Source organism: Vicia villosa, unplaced genomic scaffold, assembly GCF_029867415.1.
Source record: "Vicia villosa cultivar HV-30 ecotype Madison, WI unplaced genomic scaffold, Vvil1.0 ctg.002369F_1_1, whole genome shotgun sequence".
NCBI classification, from domain to species: Eukaryota; Viridiplantae; Streptophyta; class Magnoliopsida; order Fabales; family Fabaceae; genus Vicia; species Vicia villosa.
The window spans coordinates 168,241-195,489 of NW_026705909.1; the positions used below are offsets into that span (position 1 = coordinate 168,241).

A 27,249-nucleotide genomic window follows, 5' to 3' on the forward strand; every position below is an offset into this window, starting at 1 on the left:
CCGATGCAAAATTGGATCCGGTCTAAGGCACGACCCATCCTTCTACCTAACGCACGGCTTTCCAGACATTTATCAAATGCAAATTGCATCCGGTCTAACGTACGACTCGCCCCAAAAAGTATAGCCTAACGTACGACTTACTTTGACACTTATCAACACAGTGGATTCAGTCTAACGTACGACTCATCCTAAGTATATCCTTCAGATACAGTCTAACGTACAACGTATTCTGACTCTCAAGTCTATCAAGCTGGATGGCATCTTTAAGCCCATCTCAATCAAGTCTCTCAATATCCTGAAGCCCATCTCCAAAAAAGGTCCCTACATCAGCAAGGGCAAATTTCTTGGTATTATAGTGTTCAATCCTCTTCCACCTTCAGATTCCGACAGGCACACGGGCCAATCTACATCTTCAGGTTTAAGAAGATTGAACAGGGGCAGCTGTCATACCCCAAAATTTGTCCTCATATACTTACGAACGCCATTTTATTTCGAATAAATGAATTGGCACAATTGGTTTTCTATGGATTGACCAAGTGGATGGTACCCCAATTGCTTTTTTGGCCAAAAACCTTTTGGTATTTGGCCAAATCAAGGTTATTCATATTTGGCCAAAAAAACCTTTTGGTATTTGGCCAAATCTAGGTTATTCGTAATTTTGTCCATAATTTAATTTTCTAAACCCCAATTTTTTTTCTTGTGTTATTATTATTATTATTATTATTATTATTATTATTATTATTATCTTCATTATTACTATCCTTTTTTGCAGGTACTTCCTTTGGCCATTAACCTTGTTTTGGCCAAACAACTTTGCTGGCCACTTTCTCATCATGCACCCTCATGGAGCAGCCACACAGAATCCAGAGCTGAGTTTCTTTTTTTCTCTCCTCTTTTTTTATTTTATTTTCTTTATTCCTTTCTAAAAACAACACTTTTATTAATTCTTTTTAAAAACTAATTTTTATATAACAACAACTTATTTTTAATAAAATTAACTTCTATTGTTAAGTTAAATTAATTTTAGTTTTTTTGATAATAATGATTAATTTAATTTAGGTTTGTTTAGTTATTAAAAATAATCAGGGTTACCCTCTCTCCAAAAATTTTGTTTGCCATATGTCATTTGCCTTGCCTTATTTAATCTATTAACTGTGGTTAACTTGCTCCCCATTTGGGGTTTAGCCTTTTTTATTTTTCATTTGTTTGCCTAAATTATTATTATTTTAATTTTTGATCTGCCACGTTATAATTGTTGATATCTTTAATGCACTAACATTTTTCTTCTTCGTGGCTAATTTTCAGGAGTAGCCAAAATCCTTCAGCCATGCGTCATACCAATCGAAAAGCTAAGTTTTAATCCTTTTCTTATTTAAATCATTTTACTGTTATTTTTTTTGCCTTACGAATTAAATTAGGGTTCGCATCCACCGTCAATGAATCTCTCCTACACTCACCCCTATTATTTTCCGTTTAATTCTCAGATTTTCAGAGTCAATAGAGGGTTCGAGGAAGATCAAGGCATTCAAAGATAATTAAACTAATTATTCATCCCTCTTATTTTCTGCTTTTTATTTCCCCCTTCCCCGTAGGTGTTTATTATAATAGCGTAGGAACATTTATTTTCTCTGCTTTTAAATTTCTGAATAATATTAATTGTTGTGGTTGGTAATATAGGGAGTGCAACCATGAATTGAATTAGGATAACTAATTATAAGATAAATATCTGAATTAACCACCTGATTGTGCCACACACTCACCTTTAGGGTAATCCCTCTGGTTGCCTTGTTGCCTTATTATTGTTGCCTTGTTGCCTTAATTTTGTTGCCTAAGAATAGTCAAGTCCCTCGATTCCGAGGATACCTAAAGCAAATGTTGCCTTCAAAGTTATTGAAACTCCCTCGAAGCTGCCTCGGTAAAATGTGATGATTGTCCCAATTGCTAAGGTATCCTCGCATGATGCCTAAAAAGATAAGATGACTATTATATCCTTCCCTTAGACTACCTGCCCTCTTTATCGCAAGGGACAGTTTTATGGCGAACGATAATTCTCGATGACCCTTCAACATCCAATTGAAAGACTTCTTGCCCTCTTATGGTATGGATAGACCCTTTCGCCCGAAAAACTAAAAGAAATAATTTTAAAACTTAGGGTAATTGCTTTTTAATTGCTTTCTCTTTTTCAAATTCAAATTCAAATTCAAATTCTTTTTCCCACTAATTTTCAAATACTTTTCAAAAGACTACGCTTATTTACAAGCTAAAGTTCTTATTCAAATTTCTATTCACACCCTACTTTTCAAACAATTCAAACATTTTAAAAACAAAAGTGAGCTAAGCAATGAAGAGCCCATGGAAAACCATGGATGCAAAGGGTGCCTTACACCTTCCCTTTGTATAACTTACCCCCTTAACTCAAAATCATTTTAAAAGGTCTTTTTCTGTTCTTTTAGCCTTTCTATATATTGGATAAAATAAAAGTCGGTGGCGACTCATGCTATCCGCAACATTTTAAAAAAAAGTTAGTTCACCGTATTACAGTAGGTACTATCATCCAATCAGAAATTGGAGATCTCTTAAAGAGAAAGAGTTTGTTGATGAGCTTGAGGAAGTACAGCCTCTTGCTATGGTGGTATGGAAGCCTCAGTCTCATGTTCTGACTAGAGACTTTCAGTTTCTATTCAATTGGCTAAGGGAGAATCCCTCTGAGAAAGCACCAGATATGGTATATCCAGAAGTTGAATACCCATCAGAAGTTGCTGGTTCTACACCTCCAAGGAATCTGGCTAGATCCTTCTGGCTTTGGCAAATTCTGATTCTGATATCCCTGCTCCAGAATATGCTGAAAATGCTTCTATGTCAAAAGCTGATGCTGAGACTCAAGATGCTGAAAATCATCCTGCTGAGAAACTTCCTGTTCAGGAAAATCAAGATGATGTTCTCATGATAGATGCTGCTGTTGAGCATGTTGTTCCTTTGAACGATAGCTGTGAAGCTTCTTCTGCTGAACCTTCTGTTCTGGTGAACACTATGAAGGCTCTTCAACAGAACCAAGCTGATCTTGCTTCTCGTCTGGATAAGCATGAGGAAACTCACGAGGAATTCAGATCCTTTATGAAGAAGCAAACGGAAAGCACTTCTGAGATTCAAAACCTTCTGGCCAAGATAGCTTCTAAGCTAGGCTAGTCGTAGTTTGTTGGTCTTAGTTGTTTTCTTTTGTTTTTGCATCTGTTTCTTGCATCTGCTTGTATCTTCTGATATTTTGTTGAACCAATGAAATATTATCTTCTTCTCTCATATTGTTTGTTTTTCATCTGAATCTTTCATATGCTTTTTGATGTTATGACAAAAAGGGGGAGAAACGTGATAATTGATTTGGTTTCCTATATCAGTTGCTGGGATTAAGTCTCAACATTCCTAACATTATTTGCAAGCTCTATGTCTTTGAGATTTTTTGCAGGATCGAAGACATTCTGAAAAAGCTCAACATGAGAAGAAAATACATGAGGAAATGCAATTCTATAAAGAAGCATGTTCTTGGAATTTGAAGCAAGCTTAGTGCTGTGATGCTTCAAGATCAGAAGCAACAAGGAAGAATGTTCTGATATTCTCGTGGCAGAATATGCTCTAACATATTCTTATTTCTCATATGTTCTGATACATATTCTTTTTAAGAACTTATCAAAGTTTGCTCTGATAGTCTTTTTAGCATTGCTCTGATACATGTTCTTTCTTAAAAGAATATTCTGATTCATTCATGCTCTGACTTTTGTCGTCTAGTTTGTTCTGAAACATTTTAGGATGTAAAGATGCTCTGATGATGCTCTAGTATATTCAAGAATGTTCTGATACAATCAAGCATGCTACGATTCAAGAAAAAATTCAAAGCTCTGAAGCTGTCCTATGGAAGCAAGAAGCAGAAGCTCTGAATGTTCTGAAGTTCTAGGCAAGTATGAACGTCTCGACTGAAATGGAAAATACTCAGGGAAGTCTTTTATTTATAAATTCTTCCAGTATTTATTTCAGAAGGAGATTGTTAATCTCAGGGGGAGACATATTCACACACTATGTTTATATGCTTATGCTATAACTGTGTAATTGTCTTTAGTCATCTGATATTCTGATTGCAAATTCATATCAATTATATATGTTTTTGTCATCATCAAAAAGGGGGAGATTGTTAGAACAAGAATTGTTCTGATCAATATTCTTAGTTTTGATGATAACAATGTATATTAATTTTGTATAAGACAATGTGGTACTCTAATCCTATGCATTTTCCATTTCAGGAAATATATAAAGAGTATGCACAATTCAGCGTAAGAAGCACTGACTCAGAAGGTTCAAGTATGCAACATCAGAACATGCTCTTGCAAGACATCAGAAGATGTTCAAGCAGAATCAGAACATGGTCTATTGAAGCATCATAAGAACTTGAGTTCAGAAGTAGAAGCACTGAAGTTCTTATGGTATCACGCTAGAAGCACTTCAAGGTCAGAAGACAAGAAGATGCTCTACACCAAGCTGAATGAATCTGATATTCAAACGTTGTATCTACAAATATCAGATTAGAAGCAAGTACAAGATGGCAGGCTACGCTGACTGACAAAAGGAACGTTAGAAGCTATTAAAGGCAAAGTCAGTTAAAGCAGGAAAAGCAAGGCTCGAGGTAGTTGACAAAAGAGTGAAACATTAAATGCAATGTTGTACGGATCACGCAACGCATTAAATGCTCCCAACAGTCATCTTCTCAAAACGCCTATAAATAGAAGTTCTGATGAGAAGCTAAATACGCAACTCTTGTGCAAAAATACAGAAACACTGTCAAATTCAAAAGCTCTCAAACTTCATCTTCAACCATATTACTTTTGTAATATCTTGGTGAGATTTAAGCTTAGAACTTAAGAGAAATATCACAGTTGTGATTATAGCTTATTAAGAAGCATTGTAATACTCTTGTAAGAATTTGTTTACATTAATTTGTAAAAGGTTCCTAGAGTGATCAAGGTGTGATCAGAATACTCTAGAAGACTTAGAAGGCATCTAAGTGGAAAACCATTGTAATCAAGGTTGATTAGTGGATTAAATCCTCAGGTGAGGTAAATCACTCCAAGGGGGTGGACTGGAGTAGTTTCGTTAACAACGAACTAGAATAAAAATCATTGTGCAATTGTTTTTATCTTAAGAGTTTTTAAAGTTACACTTATTCAACCCCCCCCTTTCTAAGTGTTTCCCTATCCTTCAGTGACAGGTGTCATACATGTAGATATCCAAGTCTTTATATCAATACTACAGAAAAGCAATATCACAATGATTGGAAAAAAGATACCACAATGCTTGACCAACCGTTATGAGGTAAGGTGTTATTGTATGTCTGGTGATTTCCACCACGGTCTCGAGATTGTGATAATAAGGCAGGATGCATGCTACATATCACAATGGTTACGCTAACCAACCGTTGTGATAAATACATTTAGGTAATCGGTTCGAAACCCAACAATAACAATTTATTTGGAACATAAATAACATTTCATCATAGTTAAAATAGATAATCGTTGTGGAAAGTACCAAGAGTTTATTATATAATATGTAGATTACTTATTTTTTCATAAACCTCACTAAAGAAATATAATCATTCAAATTGATGAAAAATTATATATCTAAAAATTAAACTATTCTTGAAAACCAACTTAAACAAACCATTGTTTTTTAATTGCATGTGTTTCATCATTCATTTCCTGCTTTTAACATATAAAATATTGTTCAATGGTCTAAGTCCTTCATGGAATTGATTCCAACAATTCTAGTTTAATTTGAATAACATCAATTTATTGGCTAGATCTACCACATCATCTTTGCTTATCACTATGATTGTTATGATGACTTATCATCGTAACAATCACGATGATAAGTGACGAAAATGACGTAGACCTAGCCAATGATTAGATTTTATTCAAATTAAACTATAAGAGAAAATGTCAATGTAATGAGTGTGATATAAATGATGAGACGCATCAAATTCAAAAAACAATGATTGATATGCCTCACACTAGCAACTCTTTTTAGTCAGGGAAGGCATTTTTAGTCAGGGAATTTGGTAAAAATTTCATTTTCAAAATTGCATTATTGGCTAGGTCTCTTGCCTCTAATTGATATTGTGCCACATGTTTGATAGTGGACTCAATAGTATTCCCTGCAAACTTGGTGAACTTAGGGGTTTTCCAACCCCTTGGTGTCATACCCCAATTTTTGACCCTAAAATCATACATCAATTGCATATTAATCATTAATCAAGAGCACCATTGAGAGGCTCTATCTTTGATACTGTGATTGTCTCTGAGGGGAATCATCAAGCACTTTTAGCTTTTTATTTGTTTATACTAACCAAAATCAAAAAAATATGTGTTTTGTCTCTTTTGTTTATATTTTACAGGTAAAAGATCGGGCAAAAATCAAAACAGTACAAGAAAACATTTTTTGGAAATTTGAAGGTGGAAATCGATTTACCCCTATGGGAAATCGATTTCTTGTGCGCAAAATTCAAAAAAATATAAGGAGGCAAGCTTGACATCATTTTGGCACCTTTTTTATTTGATCATTTAACCAATTTTCCACCTCACCAAAATTAACCCCTTCATTAAACCCACTTAAACCTCATTTTACCATTTTTACCATTTAAATACCATTTAAGTACTAATTAAACACAAGTTAATTAACCAAGAGCAAAATGACCAAATTGCCACTACTCTTGCTCTCGTCCTATAAATAGAGGTCTATACTCTCTCATTTCTCAAGCTTGGAGAGCCAAAAAATTGCTTGCAAATTTATTTCTCACCCTTTCCAAAACCCTCACCCAAAGTTCATTTTCATAGAATTAGTGAGATTCACATTGAATCTTACTAATTTTGAACTAAACCTCCTACATTTCTCTCTTTCCTTTGTTTGTTCATCTCCAATTGTGAAAGATCTACACACTTTGTGCTTGTTCTTGAAGCTATTTCAACATTTTGTCTCAAGAATTGGTATTTCCTTGAAAGTCCTTGATGGTTAATTCCAAGGCATTGATATAAGGATTTTACCCGAAAACAACCATTACTCTGCCCGATTTTCGTCAGAATTTTAATGTGCTTAATGCAAAAGTGGTTCTAAAGATAATAAGTTCATCTGGATCCCCAAAGGATGGGAAATCTACCTTGACCCATAATGTCAAGTGTTGGCTTCTTCTTCGGTTAGACCGTTCTTTTCCTTAGCTTTTATTTTACGCAATAGGATAGCCTCTTCATCTCCTCCCACTTCTTAAATTTTCAAAATCTTCTCCCTTTTTCAAAAACCTTCTTATGTTTGCATGAGTGATATGTGAGGTATTTGGATGATTGATTTGGATTGAAATAGGCTCTATGACTTAACACAACTCTTGATACAAGTGAGGTATGTAAAAATGGAAGTTGGTGCTCAAAAGGTTACATGTCTTGAATGAGGTTTTGGATACCTTCTATTTGATGTATAGAAGCTATCTGAAGTGATAGTTTGGCCAATGTGTGTATGGTTTGAGATTTGGAAGGTTAAGGCTTCAAGTGGCTCTTTAATGGAGGTTTGAAGGTGAATTTTGGCTAGGGGTGGTTTGGAAGGTGGTGGAGGTGATGTACAACTTCTAAATGATGATTATAAGCTGTTAGAAAGCTTAGTTGACACCGAGAACTTATGGAACTCAAAATGACTTGAAAAATACAAAGTTTGAAAGAAGGAGAATTTTAAGTTGAATGGTTACTTGGAGAATTCTGGTGTGGTTGATGCCAAGAGAAATGCTCATTATTTATAGGCATAAATTAAGGTTTGTGGAGGGAAATATCTGATCCATTTGAGCTCCCATGTGATACTTGTACCATCTTGCTTGTTTGTGAAGAAATGAGAAAATTGTGTTTCCAATGGTGTGGTACAAGGCTCAAGCATGCTTGCAATGACTTTTTCTGAGTATGGAGAGGATGCTTGTTGTTTTTAAATTCTTTTGCTGCAAAAGAAACATTGTAGTGGCTCAAGAGAAGAGTTGTTGTGATTAAAGCCTCTTTTTCAAAGTGGAAGTGTGATCTTTATGCCATTAATGGAATGATCACTTGGATAATGCATTATACACTTGTATTATAGCTTAAAAGAGAGTGTAATCTTCTGATTATGGGGTGTTAAACAAGTTAGAGGACATGTACTTTGAATATTCTTCAGATTTGAATCAAAATTCAAACTTTGTTCTTCACTTCCATGGCTTGAATTCAAGTGTCATGGTGCTCTCTTTGCAAAATCATGTCTCATAGCTCAAGTAATGAAATTCCATGCTAATGGTCTCTTAAGAAAGCCCTTGCTACACACTTCAATCCACTTGTTAAAAGTTTTCTCAAACTCCTTTTGGATCATGGTGAAAAATGGTCACAAAGTTGAAAGAAATTCATGTTAAAACACTTTGTGGGCCTCAAAACCCTAAGTTGGAAGAAATTCATGTTAAAAATGGGCTTTGATTTTGATGGAAGAATCATTTAAACATATGAGAATGTTTGAACTCCTTCGTGGGTCTCAAAATCCTAAGTTGGAAGAAATTCATGTTAAAAATGGGCTTTGATTTTGATGGAAGAATCATTTGAACATATGAGAATGTTTGAACTCCTTTGTGGGCCTCAAAATCCTAATTTGCTCAGTCTCCTCTTGACCAGTCTCCTGTCTTAGAACACTAGCAACAAACAACAAATTTTTTTGGAATTTTTGTTTAGCAAATGATGTATACATGATGATGATGATGATCCTACTATTTGGAATAGGGTAGGATCTTAGTGGTCAAAAATTGGGGTACAACATCTCCTAAAGCATATATGGAGCGCCCATCCCCCTTTTCAATTAGCATCTGGGGCGCCCACCCCTTAGCTTGGTGGCCCCCGCCACACAGTTCTTCTTCCTAGAATCCCTTCTTCTTCTACTAATTCTAGAGTTCGGTTTCAGTTATTAATTTCATCGATCCATTTACATAACCTCTAGTATTTCCAGAACATTAATTCAGGTTAAATCAACACGAATAAATTTTGCAACAACATTTTATTGACAGAACATAATCAATTTCCTCATTGATTTTAGAACAACAACAACAAAAAACATTAACAGACAACAACAACATCAAACACAGTAGAAATTTCAACACCCAAAATCTCACATATCATTCATCATAATCCCGGTTATAGATTTTGAACCTCACCCTTACCTTGGATTGGAGACCACTCTATAATTTCCGGTCGAATTTCCTAGCTTCCAACCTTCGCCTATTTCTTTTTCCTCTTTCTCTGCATTTTCTCACGGCCACTACGTTCTCCAATTCTTTCACTTCTCTGCCACTTCTAATTAACTTAATTTCTACTATAACTAAACCTCACACCTTTTTTTTATCTCTTTTGGGCTTAACTCCACAATTTCAATTGGACTTGACTTACACCCCCACATTTCTACTGTCAACCACCGAAACAATCCCAACTAAATAATTACTTCATTATTTCACCACCAGTGATTAAATAATTAATTGCAATAAGATAATTTAAAGTCCAATATTTCACATTCACTTCATAATTCATCCACTATTTCAAAAACAATTAATTAAATAATTAATCGAATTATTCGGAGCATTACATTAACTATTTATGAGGGTTTTAACCTCCGTAAACAAAATCTCCAATTTAAACAACATATCAGTTTTTTTATACATATGTTGACTCATATTTGCATCAATTACCTTGCTATCATACCACATATGTAAAAGTTGCCAATTTTTCATTAAATTTAATGGAAAAGACCAGTCGATTAAGATAAGTGTTTTTAAGAGACTAATATATAATATCTTTTAAATTAAAAATGAAATATTAAATTAAATTATGGAAATTTGTGACTAATTATACCTATATTTTTTTGGTCATGCTAACATAACATGTGCCCTCAGGGCACATGTTAATGATACTATAATGAAAAAAAAACATAACATGTGCCCTCAGGGCACATGTTAATGATACTATAATGAAAAAAAAGTTAACTGTAATAAAGTCATATTTAAAGTTTCAATATATTGATTGTAATAAAGTCATATTTAAAGTTTCAATATATTGATTCTAAGAAAATATTCTTATAAATAATTTATTAACTTGTGCCTTTGGGACACATGTTAGTTTTTCCCTGTTCGTGGAGGGTAGATTCATAGAAAAGTAGATGATGAGAAGAAAAGAGAAGGGGGTGTTTAAGTACTTATAGAGTGTTGTTAGAGATTCCTCAATATATAACTCCAATAATGGGCCGAACAAACAAATCAAAAAACTGGTCGACTTCTCAATTTCCCAATCGGAAGAACAAAGAGAAAAAACAGAGCAGAAGCTTCCATGGATTCCTCCATAACACTACAGTAGTAGCTTTGCGACAAACGATTTTTGAAAGAATAATACAAAAACTAAAAAATTTCCATAATTCCAGAGGTAATTAATTTCATTCGAGTGTTTGAATTTTCCCAATTTCTCTATTTTTATTTTCCAACACTAAAAAAATCCGTCTAGGGTTTGCGAATTTCGAATCCATGGCACGAGCTCGCAATTTACTTGTTGCTGCTGGTTTAGTTGCTTTTGCTTCAGCAGGCATGGCTTTTCCATTCTACATGGCGTAAGTCTAATTCAATTTCATTCACAATTTCCATTATTTATTCTTGAATTTGAATTGTTGATTTGCTTTTTTTGTTTGTGTTGTTTAGTTCGTCGAAGAAACCGGTTATTGATCCAACAAAACCGCTTTCGCCACAAGCTACTTTTCGAGGACCTTATATAAACACTGGTTCGCGCGATGTCGGTCCTGATCATGAGACTTACCAAAAGAAGTGAACAAGGTTGTGAATTTGTTTGGCCCCAATTGAGATTAAGTTCATGTTATATGATTAGTATAACTGGTTTGAATTTTTGTAAAATTGGTTTTATCATGTATGCCATTTTTAATAAAAAGATTAATGTTGTTAGTTAAATATGACAATTATACCAATTTCATTGATTTCTAGATGAATGTTGTATTGCTTGTCTGAATAGTTAAGCTCTTTGGGAAAACCTGAGTCAATGGCAATGTGTAGTTTTGATTCCTCTGCGATTGTATCTATGTTGCGAAAGGGTAACAATCAACAGGAAAGTATAGATTTTGATGAAACTTATGCTCCTCTTGTTAGATTAGAAGTCATATGAATGCTTTTAACTTTCTCATGCATCATGAATTTCAACCACTTGGCCCATGATTAACCAAGATAAGTGTAGATGAATGCTGTTTTACAAATGGTTCTGCGGGCTGGAGAATGATTTCCAGAGATTATGCAGGGGCTGTGTTTGCTGCAGCCACAAGATTGAAGTATCTCGCACAGTCGCACCCTTTCATTGGCATTAGGGCTTAAGGAGCATCACATGCCTAACTTGAGAATTGAGGGATAAGGAGAATCACATAGCTAACTTGATAATTGGATGTGATTCTGAATGTATGGATAACTAACCGCCTTATGTACTGTATTGATCTGCTTAGGCAATTAGAAAACACTACATTTAATACTTTGTTGAATTAGAAGGGAGAAAATGTTTTGGAACATACTCTAGTTGGTGTGGCATGAAATGTAGGAAGTAGAGACAGGTTTATCCAGTTTGTTGTAATGATATTCTTTCAATCTATTGAAACTGGATTTGCTGTAAAATTGAAATGTAGTTTAGGTTCAGGTTTGTAAATTTGGTAAAACAAAAAGTGGTATTATTATTGCTGCTTGTAGTGTGACCCAAAAAACTGTTGCCTCTTGCAAAACTCTACTTTCCATTTTAACTGTAAATTATGTTTGGATTTGTATGACATATCAAGGTTAATGGCTTCTCTTCATGCTCTTCTCTTCTCTAAAGTTATCCCTTTTCCACTAAGCTCTCAAAAAGACTCAAGAATCTTTTTATGGCAGAAAAATTGCATTTTGCCCTTAAAATTTTGGCTGGACTAATTTTTTGCTTTTCACGTTACTGGTCCCTCTCCTTCCTGCCTAACTACATGTTAGGGCTTAGTATAACGTGTGCAACAAAGTGAAATCAAAATTAAACATGATTAAAATCTTCATTCTCTGGCGGTGCCAAACTGCAAACACTTTCACATGACACGCTGTTGGGAAGTCAATTAAGATTTTAAACAAAATTCAACAACAATTACAAAGTTTTATCTCACTAAACTCGACTATAAGAATCAAATTTCGTCATATACATTTTTGACTTCATAGATCAACTTTTTCCATATATTCTTTCGGTGTGTAAGTATTATTACGGGCTAAAATCGTGTGCGGATTTTCCATCACATAAAGACATTACCACCCATAGTTTCCTTGTTCCCACTGTTTTTCTCCAAGATTCTAGAAGTCTTGTGTGCTACTTGGCAGTAGCTACATCAACCTTTGAATACACTCTTCAAAGTTGTGGACGTCCATCATTATGCCACACCACTCTTTCATTTTATTGTCACCATTGCAACAAACTTTGACAATAATTTCAATAATTATCTACAATGATTTTCCTATAATTCAACCGTTTTACTACACTATTAACCTCAATTAACATTAACAACAACTACAGTAATTGATTCATTCGAATGTGAAAACAGACAGAAAAAACTCACCCGACAGTGACACTGCTGAACAAACATTTTGTCTGAAAACACAAAAGAAGATGAAAAACAAGAAAAGTTTGAAACTTGCACGACTCAAACAATTCTTGTTTTCTTTTTCTTCTCCTTACATTTCATATGAATAATTCAATTTCTATATAAAGTTCTTCCACCGTTAACATCTCAAAACTTCAACAAACTTGAAAACACCATTTATGGCACTTCCACATACACTCTCAGCTTTATCAACAACAACTACACTACCAAAACCGCTTCTCTTTTCACCCTTCACAAAAAAGTCACAATTTTTGACAAAATCAACAACACCCAGTAACAGAAACAGAAAAGCCTTTTCTCTAACAGTTAGAGGCGTTGCAGCACCATCTACAAAAACAGAACCAAATCAATCCTTCCCAGAACCTGAAAGGAACGAAATTGATGATGAATTTGACGATGAGAGTTCTTCCTCGAAATTTTCATGGAGAGATCATTGGTACCCGGTTTCTTTAATTGAAGATCTAAACCCTAGCGTGCCTACACCGTTTCAGCTTCTGGGTCGTGAAATTGTGATTTGGTATGATAATTCCAAATCTCAATGGGTTGTTTTTGATGATAAATGTCCTCATCGTCTCGCCCCGTTATCTGTAAGTGCAAATTTTTCTTGTTGAAGATTGAATTGAAGAACATTGAATATGTTTGTATAAGTGCTTATAGACCATCTTGAAGAGTTTATGACAATAAGTTGAAAACAACTTAAAGACAATTCAAAATGATCTTAAAGTTTTGTTTGGTTTTTGCAGGAAGGAAGGATAGATGAGGGGGGAAACTTGCAGTGTTCTTATCATGGGTGGTCTTTTGATGGGAGTGGAGGTTGTGCTGTGATCCCTCAGGCTTCACCTGAAGGTCCGGAATCGCGTGCTGTTCGATCTCCTAGAGCTTGTGCAACCAAGTTTCCTACTTTGGTGTCTCAGGGATTGCTCTTTGTTTGGCCTGATGAGAATGGTTGGGAGAAAGCAAATGCTTCCAAACCTCCAATGTAATGATTAACTTAATCATGTCTTAAGTCTAATTAATAGTATATTCGATGTATTGCTCTTTGTTGTGTACCTTTATTGATCTGTAAGGTAAAATTGTGTATGTTAGGTTGCCTGATGACTTTGTAAAACCAGAATTTGCGACGGTGAACATTCAGCGCGATCTGTTCTATGGCTATGATACTCTCATGGAGAATGTCTCTGATGCTTCTCACATTGAATTTGCCCACCACAAGGTACAGATGACACATTTCAACTTGAGTTTTAGGTGTACAGGTTATTTTATATTCAAGTAGTGTGCTTGTTCATAATATTTTATTCAGATATTGTTGCAAGTGGAAATTGTTAAATTAAATATGCTATGGTGATGTGGTCCAAAGTTTTTGATGGAGTTCCTCTTGGTTTGTTCCATTTTTATATAATTTTCTCTCAAGGAAAGTGCTGCTTGTTCAGCTTATTTTATATATCTCCACTCAATTATAAAATAATATTGCTATTAATAATTTAGTCAAGAAGAACCCTCAGCTAGCTACCAACACATAAGAAACTCCACAGGGCATCTCATACTATTCAATATGGAACTTAGGCACCCCCATAGTACCCAATTTCCTATCTAGCACCACCACTAAGATCCGATGTTGCAACGGCTGCTCTCAACAATGCTTTACTCCATCTTTCCAGTCAGCCCTTTCACGGGTAGCCTTTTCTAAGACACTGACAACCAAGCTCTGATATCAGTTAGAAAGGAAGGACCCAGAAACTTGGGGAACCGTCCGTTAAAAGCTAGCTATCAAGAAGAAATACCAAGTCACTTAAATACTTCGCCAAACATTCCATTCCATCCTACACGATTGGGAGAGGTACTACAAGCAAAAAAAGACGAAGCAGCTTTAGTGATGAACAAGTGCAAGTTGTTGTACATTTTACAGTAGTATTGTGTCTTAATCATGGCCGTCTTTGAGGGCATGTAAGGCAAGCTATCACGTAGGGTCCAAAAAAAATTACAGTTAATCTGTGGCTAAATAAGGCCTAAAAAAATATTGTAACAATTAAATCGTGGTTTAATAAGGTCTCTATTTGTCTTGCCATGGTTAAATTGCGGTAAACCTACACAGGGCCATCAAAAACTTGAGACGGCTCTGGTCTTAATGATTTACACTGCATATCAGTCTGCATTTTGTATTTAGACCTATGTAGCACCGACACTTATGAAAAAAGGCGTGTCCGTTTCGATGTTAGTCATCTGCATCGACACTTGTGATTACGTTTAATTTATACATTTTTTTAAATTATTAACGGTGTCGCCGTGTCAGTGTCGGGGTTGTGCTCGGGGTGTTGGTGCTTCATTGATTTAGACACAATAGAGATAAACATCAACAGAAGTTGAAATGATTATGTATTGTCTGTTAAGTTTATCCAAATCACTTAAATAAATATGATCTCCATTTCATAGGTCACAGGAAGGAGAGATAGAGCCAAGCCTCTTCCATTCAAGATGGATTCACGTGGTTCATGGGGCTTTTCAGGAGCTAATGAAGGGAACCCGAGGATCAGTTCAAAGTTTGTTGCACCATGTTATTACATCAACAAGTAAGCCAGTGGCCTTTGGATTAAAGTGCTTTTGATATGAATTCATGTTTTCTTTACCCATGTGCATTATTTAGTTCTTTTCCCTTGTTCATGACTAAAACAGGATCCTGTTCATTTTTAAGAGAAAAGGTTGGGTATTTTCCTTAAATATCCCGCTGATTTGGACATCATAAGATCACATGGCTAACCGTGTCCTGTTTATATGCTATGTTTTCAAGATGCATTTCAAAAGACTATTATTTTATGCTAGACTGCTACTGTTTTTCGTTTTTGTTTGTTGCTTCCGAGTCTCAATAAACTAAGCACTATCATTTCAGGATTGAGATCGATACCAAACTCCCAATAGTTGGTGACCAGAAATGGGTAATATGGATATGTTCTTTCAATGTCCCCATGGCACCGGGTAAGACTCGCTCCATTGTTTGCAGTGCTCGAAATTTCTTCCAGTTCACAGTGCCTGGGCCTGCCTGGTGGCAAGTAAGATTCCTATTTTCAGTGCTTTCATTTCCATTCTTTTCGATAAAACCACACAATGTTCCATTATGCTTATATCTGGCATTTTTTGTTCATGTTTCAGGTGGTTCCTAGATGGTATGAACATTGGACTTCAAACAAAGTATATGATGGAGACATGATTGTTCTTCAAGGTCAAGAAAAAGTTTTTCTCGCACAAACCGAGCTAGGAGGTGACATTAACAAACAGTACACAAGCCTCACCTTCACGCCAACACAAGCTGATCGTTTTGTGTTGGCATTTAGAAATTGGCTGAGGCGACACGGCAATGGACAACCGGAATGGTTCAGCAAGAGCAGCCAACCATTGCCATCCACTGTACTATCAAAACGTGAGGTATAGCATAGCTATTCGATCAACCTATTCCATTATGAACCCGTTTCCATTATCTTCAAAACCAAGAATACAACACAACTTTGATGATCATTTGCATTTTTGTTTCCTTGTAGATGTTGGATAGATTTGAACAGCACACACTAAAGTGTTCATCTTGTAAAGGAGCTTATGAGGGATTCAAAACATGGCAGAAAATTCTGATTGGTGCAACAGTTGTGTTTTGTGCAACTTCTGGGATTCCATCCGATACTCAGCTGCGAGTAGTTTTGGCTGGACTCGCCGTTGTCAGCGCAGCCTTAGCTTTTGCGGTAAACCAACTAGAAAAGAATTTTGTATTCGTCGATTATGTGCACGCCGAAATCGATTGAATATATTATGACTCCAAATGTTTAATGACTAGTTGCAAAATGTAAATGATAGAGTTGATATGTGTATGTCAATATGTGTATATATTTTCATTTTCATCAACAGAATTTAGATCTAACTTGGTGTTAATGATCAAATACAGTTCAAAGACTGAAGTTTTCTTTTATAATCACATGTGCAGACCAGCAACAGTTATTCTTTTTTTTTCTTTCTTTCTTTTCTTGTTAAGGCTTTAGTATATATGATGGGCCGACTAAAATGTAATTTTGAAAGGCATAGTATGGGCCCGTTTGACTTGGTTTTTTATAAAAATGATTTTTGTAGTATTACATAATTGTGTAAAAAAATTATGTAAAAAAATTAACCAAGAATTTTTTTATAAAAACTTTAAATAAAATTTTGATTTGAATAGTTATTATTAAAATGTTCTTTTTCACTGAGCTTTCATAACAGTTTAAACTTCGTGCCTTTGTGCATTGGTTAAGAGAATTGAGGTTAACACGACCTCCCTGCTTCAGAGATTTTTTAGTTATAGTATCCAGACCAGAGAAAAGACCTGCAAGTGGCTTCAGTTTTCTTGATGACATATTTAGGAAGAGACATGCATTGTAGTTGGTTATAGGGAATAGAACACTTCTAATCAACTAAACTCTATTTCTGGCAATAACGTATTTTGGATCTGGATTCCTGATCCAATTCAAAATATGGATCAATGACAAAACGCCATGATCCAATTCAAAATATGGATTAATGACAAAACGCTGGGGTTAATATAAAAACCTTCTCATTTGAGAGGGTTAGGTAACTCAATTCTAACCCTAAAAACCTATACGTGCTCTTACTTACTTTAACATCGGAGTGTCTTGCAAGTACATCCTCCTCTTACTCATCATCAACATTGTGCAAAAACTCTCTGACCCACTTCTGGTTCTGATCAACCGGTAACATCACATAGGTTTATATATCTTCCATGCGTTGTTTTCTATAATTAATTTTTGGGTTTTGACATTAAAAATACTCATCATTTAAATTAAATTAGTATAGAAATAAAATGATACATATATCGAATAATAACCTAAATAATCAAAAAAATTTAAAATAAAGGATCAATATCTAAATTTTAGAAATAATTAGTTAAAAAATCATTTTAATCAAAGTATAGAGGAAAAAAATATTTATGTACAATATTTGATTTTTAGGATAATAATATAAATGATGGTAACTTGGTTGAAGTAAAAAAGTGCTTGGTGTACAAGTTTTCTATAAATTACAGCTCTAGCAATATCAATCCTGCAACCCACAGAAGAAAAAATATGATAGTAAAAGATATTATTACTTTTGAAATTATAACATTTGAATCCCTCTATTTATTAAATTATCGTAAAAAAGTGGTTTTTGTACAAATTTGCTATTTGAGCATGCTCTAAATAATAAATGGAAGCTCTATAAATATAAATATCAAATAGCTGCTACCCGAGGAAAAAATTAATTGTAGAAAAACAAAGGATAAAGAGAAATATTTAAAAATCGAGTGATATGATCCTTTGAAGGGCATTAAAAGATATTATTACTTTGAATGGAGTGATATGATCTTTATTGTTATATTTTTTGGCTCACTTAAATTTTTTTTATTTAAAAAAAGACCAATTTTTAACTTCTAAAATTTAAAAGAATCGATTTTTTTTAATTCTTTAATATTATTTGAATTTTTTTATTAGTAATTTGAAATTTTTTAAATTTAATTAGAATAAATATACTTTGACTTCTTATTATTTAAAAAACTATTCATTAAATTAATTATATATATATATCCAAGAGTAAGTGTTAAGTGTTCAACACTTATCCAAATCTTAACCATTGATTTTCATTAACCAAACGGTTTTAATTGATTATTTAATCTAATTATTTTTGGAAATATTTTTTTTATATAAAAATTTAATTAAAACCGTTGAATTAATGATAATCAATGATTATGATTTGGAGTAAGTGTTGAACACTTACTCTTGGAGTCAATATAACTCATATATATATATATATATATATATATATATATATATATATATATATATATATATATATATATATATATATATATATATATATATATATATATATATATATATATATATATATATATATATATATATATATATATATATATATATAGGGAGGGATCAAATTACACCCGAAGAGTTACACCACGAGTTACACTCATTCAATAACTACATTTTGAATTAATATTTTTTAAATTCAACCGTTGGATTGAAACATAATATCATATAGATCATACCTATAAAGTTTGAGCTTAATCTATAATGATTTACTATGTCATTGAATTGCATCAAAATTAACGTTATATGAAAGCTCATTTTGACGTTAATCTTTGGATATCTTGATCGTATAGTAAATCATTATAGATTAAGCTCAAACTTTATAGGTATGATCTATATGATATTATGTTTCAATCCAACGGTTGAATTTAAAAAATATTAATTCGAAATGTAGTTATTGAACGAGCGTAACTCGTGGTGTAACTCTTCGGGTGTAATTTGATCCCTCCTCATATATATATATATATATATAGATACGAGGAGAGATCAAATTAGACCAATTAGTTACACCAACTATTACACTCATTTTAAGTCGTTGATTTAATTTTGATCCAACCGTTAGAAACTCTTACTAAATATAACTTCCTCTATTTTTGGTAATAATATAAAAACATGATTCTTTTTAATATTTCTTAAAAAATATTAGAATTTGTTCTGGACTGGGCCGAGCAGGCCCAGTGCATTTGGGCCCATTTGCTTGATTACAGTTGCAAATCAGCCAAGCACGAAGACCACGTGGCATGCTTCAGCGAAGGATCCGGTCAACCTCCTCCGAATACCACGCCACGCTCACCCAGAACGTGAGTCACCTGCTGACTCAGCCCTAGCAGGGATAGTTCTGGCAGTCTCCTAGCACGTGGGCCTCCAACTGGATTTGGCCCAATTAGGAGATCTTGGCCCAGCGCTGGGGGCTATAAATACCTTCTTCTACTAGAGGGTCAGGTATTATCTTCTTCACTTCTAAAACCCTCATTCTCTGATAGCTACTGACTTTAGCATCGGAGGACCTTGCAGGTACCCCCCCCATCTTGCTCTTCAAGCCAGATTCTGCCACACCTGACGATTCTTCTGATCAGGTAAGATCAGTGGCGCCGTCTGTGGGAACCAAGCTCCCCCTTCTTTAAAAGAACAAAGATCAAAGCTAATCCATCCTACGATCGTCATGGCCGGCAACAACAACAACGCCAGCGTCCCAACCCCTGATCCCTTCCACCTGCAACAGCTCATCGAGGATTCCACCCCCGCGGGGACGAATCGACCTCGGCGAGAAGGGCAGCAACCTACCACCGAAGGGCAAAGGGGACAAAGGCATGAGACCTCACAACCCAACAGAAGACAGCAACTTCAGAACGTCGAGCAGGTTCAAAACGGCACGAACGGGCAGCCTCAACCAGAGAACGGTCCCGAGCAGCCTAAAAACCTGAACGAGACTGACGCCAGAGACGGACAGGTCGCTTCGTCATTCACTCATACTTCTGAGAGACAAAGAGTTCACAACGAAGACGACCAAGAGCAGGTCGACATCCCTGAGGATGCTGACCCCACCGCCGTCCTCCTACTCAAAGAGCTGCAGAAGACCAACCGTCTTATCCGCCTTCAGGGTGACCGCATCCGCGAGCTGGAAAGGAAGCGACGATACCGCTCCCCTCCGAGGAGACACTATCGATCGCGTTCCCGTTCCTCCTCGCACTCACCACCGAGGAGATACCGAAGGCGCTCCCCGTCCTCTTCTCGCTCTCCGCCTAGGAGGAGCTGGCGCCATAGGTCATATTCCCGCTCTCCACCACGAAAAAGCAGGAAAAGTCAGAGACCTGAAGCCACTGAAACCAGGAGCCTCACGCCCGAACAGGACTACCGAGGCCCCTCATAGGCTGTGTTGAAACCCCGCGAACAATCCCCTCCAAAGGAGAACCGCAAAAATTTGGCCAAGACACAGACGAAGTCCAGGCGAAGCAGACACTCAACCTCGCCCGGACCTAGCGACGAGGAAGATTTTCGCAGCCCCTTGTCCGAAGAAATCCGAAGAGCTCGTCTCCCACGAGGGATGGAAAAACCACCAGTCTTGGACCAATACGACGGGACAACAGACCCTGACGACCACATACGGAGCATCGAGGCCGTCATGGAATATCACGTCGTCCGGGGATCCATCAAATGCCGCATCTTTCCGACCACTCTTAGGAAAGGGGCGATGACATGGTACAGGAACCTTCCCCCCAACTCAATCCACTCCTGGACCGATCTCAAAGAACTCTTTCTGAGCCACTTCACAGCATCCCGCCGGCAACCGAAATCAGAGGAAAACCTCGAAGCTGTGATCCAAGGCACCGACGAACCTCTTCGAGACTACCTCGACAGGTTCAACAAAGAGGCCGACCAGGTGAAGACAACTGATTACATGAAGAGGTACCTCCTCGAGCGAGGGCTTCTCCCCGGAAGCGACTTCAAGAAAGCCATCAAAATCGAGAAAGTGCACACCATGAACACCCTCCTTCGCAAAGCTCAAGCCTTCATCGCTTTCGAGGAGGGAGAAGCTGCTGCCATAAAAGCCTCAAGAGGCAATGATGCTGCACGAAACTCGAATTACGAGAACTCAGGTTCCCGACGAGGGCACGAGAAAAGGAAAGACGACAGGTCCCACGACGCCAAAGAGCGCCGAGGACCAGCTGGTCGCTTCAACGACTATACCCCTCTGAATGCTTCACGAGAAATAATCCTGGCCGAGTGCAAAAGTACCGACTTCAAGAATTCCAGCATTAGGCAACCGAAGTCGAACCCCGCTAGACCAGGAACCGACAAAACTAAGTACTGCAAGTACCACAAAAGCCACGGGCATCTAACCGAGGACTGCATTCATCTCAAAGACGCCATCGAGACACTGATTAAGGAAGGCCGCCTTTCAAAATACACAAAGAAAGGAGAACCTTCTCGAAGGGACGATCATCGGAATTCCGACGAGGGAAACTCGCCAGACGACAGGCCTCTGCAGGTAGCCCTGTCCATCACCCGGCCTGAGGATTTAATACCGTCAGTCGGGATAACCTCCGCACTTAGCGCATGGGAAAGATTCCCGACCGCAATGGTCGTCTCCAATGGCGGGGATCCCGGCTCCCTCACCATCAGCTCGGTGAAAAGAAAGTTCAATGAATTGATCAGCGCCAGCGCAGACCTCGGCCCCACTCTACAGAAGTTCAAAGGAAAATCAGATCCAATTACCTTCTACTTGGAAGAACTGCCCGGCGGAGCCCCGAACTCCGCGATTCCCCTGCTCGTCCGGGCTAGAATGGCAAATTTCGACGTCCGACGGGTCCTAGTCGACGAGGGCAGCTCGGTCGACATCATGTACTCCCATCTTTTCCAGACACTCCAGCTCGACGACTCGCACCTCACTCCTTATGTGGGCTCCGACCTCCAGGGATTCAACGGAGCCACCACCAAGCCATGGGGATACGTCGAGCTAATCGTCACCTTCGGGGGAGGGGAGGCTTCCAGACAAGTCAAGACAAGGTTCTTGGTGATCGACTGCAAGACCCTCTATAACTGCATCATCGGGCGCCCCACTCTGGCCGAACTCACCGCTGTGCCCTCAACCGTGCACTTGAAGATGAAATTCTACACGAGAAAGGGACGAGTGGCGACCATCAATGCCAACATCGAAGCCGCCAGAAGAATCTTCGACGCCTCGTTGAAGGGGTTGCAGCTGATCGCCCCACCATCCGGCTCCAACAAGAAACCAAGAGCCAAAGACAAGCCTCCTCGGGAAGATCAACACCAATCGGCCAATGTCAGCTCAGTCGACCTCGACGCTCGCTTCTCGGAAGAGGAACTGAAGAACGGCGAAGAAGTGCGACCGAAGACAGCTCACCCCGTCCGACCTGTTCCCGACGGAGACTTCGAGCTCATCCCCCTGGGCGACAACCCCGACAAAGCAGTGAAGATCGGCAAGGGCATCCCCGAGCTACCGAGGAAGCAACTCATAGCTTGCCTTCGAGCCAACGCCGACCTGTTCGCCTGGAGCGCAGCGGAAATGCCCGGACTCGACCCTGAGGTCACCTGTCACCAACTCTCCATTGATCCAACCGTGAAGGCAGTAGTTCAACGTAGGCGTCGGCAGTCTCACGAGAAAGCGGAGGCTGCCGAAAAAGCTGTAAAAGACCTTCTAGAGGCAAATTTTATTTCCGAGGCCAAGTATTCAACTTGACTCTCAAACGTTGTATTAGTCAAAAAATCTAATGGAAAATGGAGAATGTGTGTTGATTATACCGATGTTAACCGGGCATGTCCCAAAGATGCTTATGCGCTACCTAACATTGATAGACTGGTCGACAACTCGGTCGGCTATAAATTATTGTCTTTTATGGACGCATATTTAGGTTACAACCAGATCCCCATGGCAAAAAGCGACAAGCAGTGCACGGCGTTCATGACCGAATCAGGCAACTATTACTACAACGTAATGCCCTTCGGACTCAAAAACGCCGGATCCACGTACCAACGGATGATGAACAAGGTGTTCCGAGGAGAAATCGGCGACACCCTCGAGGTATACATGGACGACATGATCGTCAAATCTCGAGAAGACTCCGATCACACCGCCCATCTCGAGCGTGTGTTCGAGCTGGCAAGATCCTGCAAGATGCACTTCAACCCAGAAAAATGCACCTTTGGGGTCCGGGCAGGCAAATTCCTCGGTTTTTACTTAACCGAACGAGGAATAGAAGCCAACCCAGATAAGTGCCGAGCATTCTCGGAACTCCCCACTCCTAACAATAAAAAATCCATCCAAGTCCTGAACGGGATGCTCACGGCACTGTCTCGTTTCGTCGCAAAATCCGCCCAACACGCCCTTCCATTCTTCAAGCTGTTACGAAAGGAAGCAGCTTTCGAATGGTCCGAAGACTAAGAGCAAGCACTATCCCACCTCAAGCAAGTGCTCTCAAAACCTCCCGTCCTCTCCCGACCTGGCGACAGCGAGTCCTTATATCTTTACCTGGCCGTCTCAAGCGAGGCAGTCAGCGCAGCTTTGATCCGAGAAATTGAAGACGGGCAGAAGCCCGTATACTTCACCAGCAAAGCCTTACAAGGACCCGAGGTCCGGTACCAGTAGATCGAGAAAGTCGCCCTAGCCCTTGTAATGGCAGCCAGGAGGCTGAGATACTACTTCCTCGCACATACCGTTGTCGTTCGAACAGACCAACCTATCAAGCAACTCCTCAGCTGACCAGACATGGCCGGAAGAATGCTGAAGTGGTCCCTCGAGTTATCCGAGTTCGACATACAATACGAAAGCAGGAAGGCACTAAAAGCTCAAGCATTGGCATACTTCGTAGCCGAGATGACCTCGATCGCCGACTCCCCGGCCCCCGCCGAGAATAAGTGGACCATCTACGTAGATGGCGCCTCGAGCAGCTCGGGAAGCGGGGCCGGCATTATCTTGGAAAACGATGAGGGACTCATCATCGAAGTATCCTTGGTTCTGTCTTTCACCACGTCGAACAATCAGGCCGAATACGAAGCTTTCTTAGCCGGTCTACGACTCGCGGAAGATATGGGTGCTCGGGAGGTCAAGATCTACACCGACTCCCAACTCGTCACCTCCCAAATCAGCGGCGACTACCAAGCCAAAAACAACGTGCTCATCGAATACCTCACGCTCGTCAAGGATAAGATGAATAAATTCGCAAAGGCGGAAGTGAAGCATATCCCCCGAGAACACAACTCACGAGCCGACGTCTTATCCAAACTCGCGAGCACGAGGAAGAAAGGCGGGAACAAGTCGGTGATCCAAGAAATCCTATCAAAGCCGAGCATAGACAAAAGCGCACAAACCCTACCAGTGCTTGCCATCGGCGACGACCACTGCTGGATGACACCGGTATACAACTTCCTCACAAAGGACGAACTTCCGACCGACCCGAAAGAGGCTTCAGTAATAAAAAGACGAGCCTGTTCGTACACCATCGTCGAGAACAAACTATACCGGCGAGGTTTCTCCATTCCGCTCCTCAAATGTGTCGACGCCTCACAAGCACTCGAAATTCTTCAAGAGCTTCAAGAGGGGATCAACGGTCAACACCTCGGCGGCCGATCACTAGCGAGAAAAGCCCTCAGGGCCGGGTATTACTGGCCGACCATTCAACAAGACGCCAAGGAACACGTCCAGAAATGCGATAAATGTCAGCGTCACGCCGACATGCACCTAGCTCCCCCAAATGAGCTTAAATCTTTGTCATCACCCTGGCCCTTCTCCACCTGGGGAATGGACCTCCTCGGCCCATTCCCGGTAGGGTCATACCAAAACAAGTATCTAGTAGTCGCCGTAGATTACTTCACCAAATGGATAGAAGCCGAAGCGCTCGCCAAGATCACGTCACAAAACGTGCTCCATTTTTATAAGCGGAATATACTCGCTCGGTTCGGGGTACCACAGGCAATTATAACCGACAACGGCACCCAATTCACTGATAGAAAGTTCCAAGAATTCGTAGCCAAGCTCGGCACGAAACAACACTTCACCTCGGTCGAACACCCTCAAACAAACGGGCAAGCCGAAGCGGCTAACCGGGTCATTCTCCGAGGACTGAAGAGGAGACTAGGCGAAGCAAAAAAGGCTTGGGTCGAAGAACTACATAGTATACTCTGGGCATATAGGACGACGCCCCATTCGAGCACAGGCGAAACCCCATTTAGGCTAACTTACGGTACCGAAGCCGTGATACCCGTGGAAATCCGGGAACCTTCTCGCCGGACTGAGTCACCCCTCGAGGAAGAACTCAACGACGAAGCCATGAGGGAAGAACTCGACATGGTCGAGGAAATCCGAGCAGGATCTTCCCTCCGAGAAGCCAAATTGAAGCAACAGATAGCCCTGCGACATAATGCCAAGGTTATCAGACGAGAGTTCGAATTCGGCGCCCTAGTGCTCCGTAGAAACATGAAAGACTCACGCGAAGGCAAACTCGCCCCGAACTAGGAAGGCCCGTACCGAGTTTACGATAAAACCGAAAACGACGCTTACTATCTCGAGAACCTCCTCGGAAAAAGACTTGCTCGACCATGGAACGCTGAAAAACTCAGACGCTATTACAGCTAAAAACAGCTAACTAACCCCGGCCTCTCTCTCCGAACATGAGGAACCGGCCGGGCACGGACCCGCGTCATGGTACGAACGCGAGCGCTCCACGACAATGACCGTCGGGACTCCCTACCAAGGGACAGGACCGACCACACGGGGGACTCTACACCTAGACCCACCGTGGCAGTACCTGCACGGCAGAACCCCAGCTCGCGATGGGACCGTTCACGCTGCGAGCACTTGGCCAAAACTGCGGCCTCGTGCTCGCTTATAGCGCACACCTGCTCTGCGCAACCGGGTCGTACCCCACACGCCCAGGAAACAATCTAGGCCGAGCTCAGTCTAAAAACTCCAAAAACGAAATATTCCTAAGTGTTGGTATACATCCCCGGATTAAACATAACCCGGGCTCGAATATCTACATCAGCCCAACAAACAACATTGGCACGCAGGCCACAAAACATCTTGGCGCGCAGGCCAGAAAAGATGAGAAAATCAGACATCACCAACATCCTCGGCCTCGTCGTCTTCGCTTTGGGCATCCTGATCATCTTCCCAATCCTCAAACTCGGGGTTCGATTCGATACGTCCATTTATAACCTTGTTGTACGGACCGATTCCCCTCGTTACCAAGCGCGGGTTGAGGACCTTCAGTTGATCCACGGTGGCCCTGAATCCGACCCCTAGGGTAGCAACGCAGTCGACCTCCAGCTCCCTCACCTTGCCTAGAAGCTGAGAACGAGTCACCAAAGCCTTCCCGTCTTCGTCCTCTTCGGCAGCAGGGAGGTGAGATTTTTCCAGGTCGGCAACCCGCTCCCGCAGCCTTTTCTCCTCAGCTTCCAAGGCCCTAATTCTGTCTTGCGCCTTGCAGAGGTCTTCGACGATGCCATTTTGGATCTCATATTTATCTTTGTAATTCTCAAACTCATGCTCCAGCTTTTCATGTTTGTGCAGCAGAGCATTGTAATCCTTCTGGGGACAGACCCTTTATGCGTTTAGGGCCAAAGCCAGGGTGGCCACCCTCATCATTCCCTCAAGATCCTCGGACAGGTCGTTGTCTCGAGCCACCCTGTCCCGTCTAACTATGTGCATCACCTCCTCACGCTCGAGCAGCACATTCTTCCTCGAGAAGAGTCCCCGATGCAAAGTACAGGAGGGAAGCACTATGTCATCGTCGGAGGGGTTGTCGTTGATGAGAGGACGAAGTTCAGGGGCACCCTCAGTCCTTGGCTTCTTCCCGGCCGGGGAATCATCCGAGGCCGTCCCAACCGACGAAGGAGAACTCCCACCAGCAGCGGCAGCAACAGCCGCTTTGACCTCCTCGACTCGAGTCCTTTTCACGGTAACCTTGGTAGCCCCTTTGTTCTTGGCCCTCATCTTCACGACCTCGTCATGCAAGTCGGCCATTTGTCCTGCAAAAACAGAGTAAAATTAGCAACGAAGGAACATAACTCAGACAAAAGAAATAATTTCCTCACCAAGTAAAATCATCGCATCCCCATAGTCCCCGCACTCGAGGATAGCCTTGGTGTTGATGTGACGGGGATCGAGCATAGGACC

The 27,249-nt window shown here is 39.6% G+C and overlaps 3 protein-coding genes across 3 annotated transcripts; all 3 read left to right on the forward strand.

Annotated features, from left to right (window-relative positions):
* Positions 1-10,319: 10,319 nt before the first annotated feature.
* LOC131638671 (uncharacterized) lies at positions 10,320-11,198 on the forward strand. The gene is made up of 3 exons (XM_058909234.1): positions 10,320-10,487; positions 10,566-10,668; positions 10,757-11,198. The coding sequence occupies exons 2-3, from the start codon at positions 10,586-10,588 to the stop codon at positions 10,881-10,883; spliced, it is 210 nt and encodes a 69-aa protein (XP_058765217.1). The 5' UTR covers positions 10,320-10,487; positions 10,566-10,585; the 3' UTR covers positions 10,884-11,198.
* A 1,497-nt stretch (positions 11,199-12,695) lies between these two features.
* On the forward strand, positions 12,696-16,672 carry LOC131638670 (pheophorbide a oxygenase, chloroplastic-like). The gene is made up of 7 exons (XM_058909233.1): positions 12,696-13,307; positions 13,464-13,699; positions 13,807-13,933; positions 15,151-15,287; positions 15,605-15,764; positions 15,865-16,137; positions 16,251-16,672. Exons 1-7 carry the CDS (start codon positions 12,879-12,881, stop codon positions 16,503-16,505), a joined length of 1,617 nt encoding a protein of 538 aa, XP_058765216.1. The 5' UTR covers positions 12,696-12,878; the 3' UTR covers positions 16,506-16,672.
* A 7,169-nt stretch (positions 16,673-23,841) lies between these two features.
* LOC131638669 (uncharacterized) lies at positions 23,842-25,175 on the forward strand. The gene is made up of 2 exons (XM_058909232.1): positions 23,842-24,897; positions 25,083-25,175. Exons 1-2 carry the CDS (start codon positions 23,842-23,844, stop codon positions 25,173-25,175), a joined length of 1,149 nt encoding a protein of 382 aa, XP_058765215.1.
* The last annotated feature ends 2,074 nt before the right edge of the window (positions 25,176-27,249 follow it).

Coding starts and splice junctions, on each gene's coding strand:
- LOC131638670 (XM_058909233.1), top strand. CDS start 12,879: ATGGCACTTCCACATACACTCTCAGCTTTATCAACAACAACTACACTA. Junction 15,288..15,604: donor CCATGTTATTACATCAACAA/GTAAGCCAGTGG, acceptor CTATCATTTCAG/GATTGAGATCGATACCAAAC. Junction 16,138..16,250: donor CTGTACTATCAAAACGTGAG/GTATAGCATAGC, acceptor GTTTCCTTGTAG/ATGTTGGATAGATTTGAACA.
- LOC131638669 (XM_058909232.1), top strand. CDS start 23,842: ATGGCCGGAAGAATGCTGAAGTGGTCCCTCGAGTTATCCGAGTTCGAC. Junction 24,898..25,082: donor ACCTCCTCGGCCCATTCCCG/GTAGGGTCATAC, acceptor ATTCACTGATAG/AAAGTTCCAAGAATTCGTAG.
- LOC131638671 (XM_058909234.1), top strand. CDS start 10,586: ATGGCACGAGCTCGCAATTTACTTGTTGCTGCTGGTTTAGTTGCTTTT. Junction 10,669..10,756: donor GCTTTTCCATTCTACATGGC/GTAAGTCTAATT, acceptor TGTGTTGTTTAG/TTCGTCGAAGAAACCGGTTA.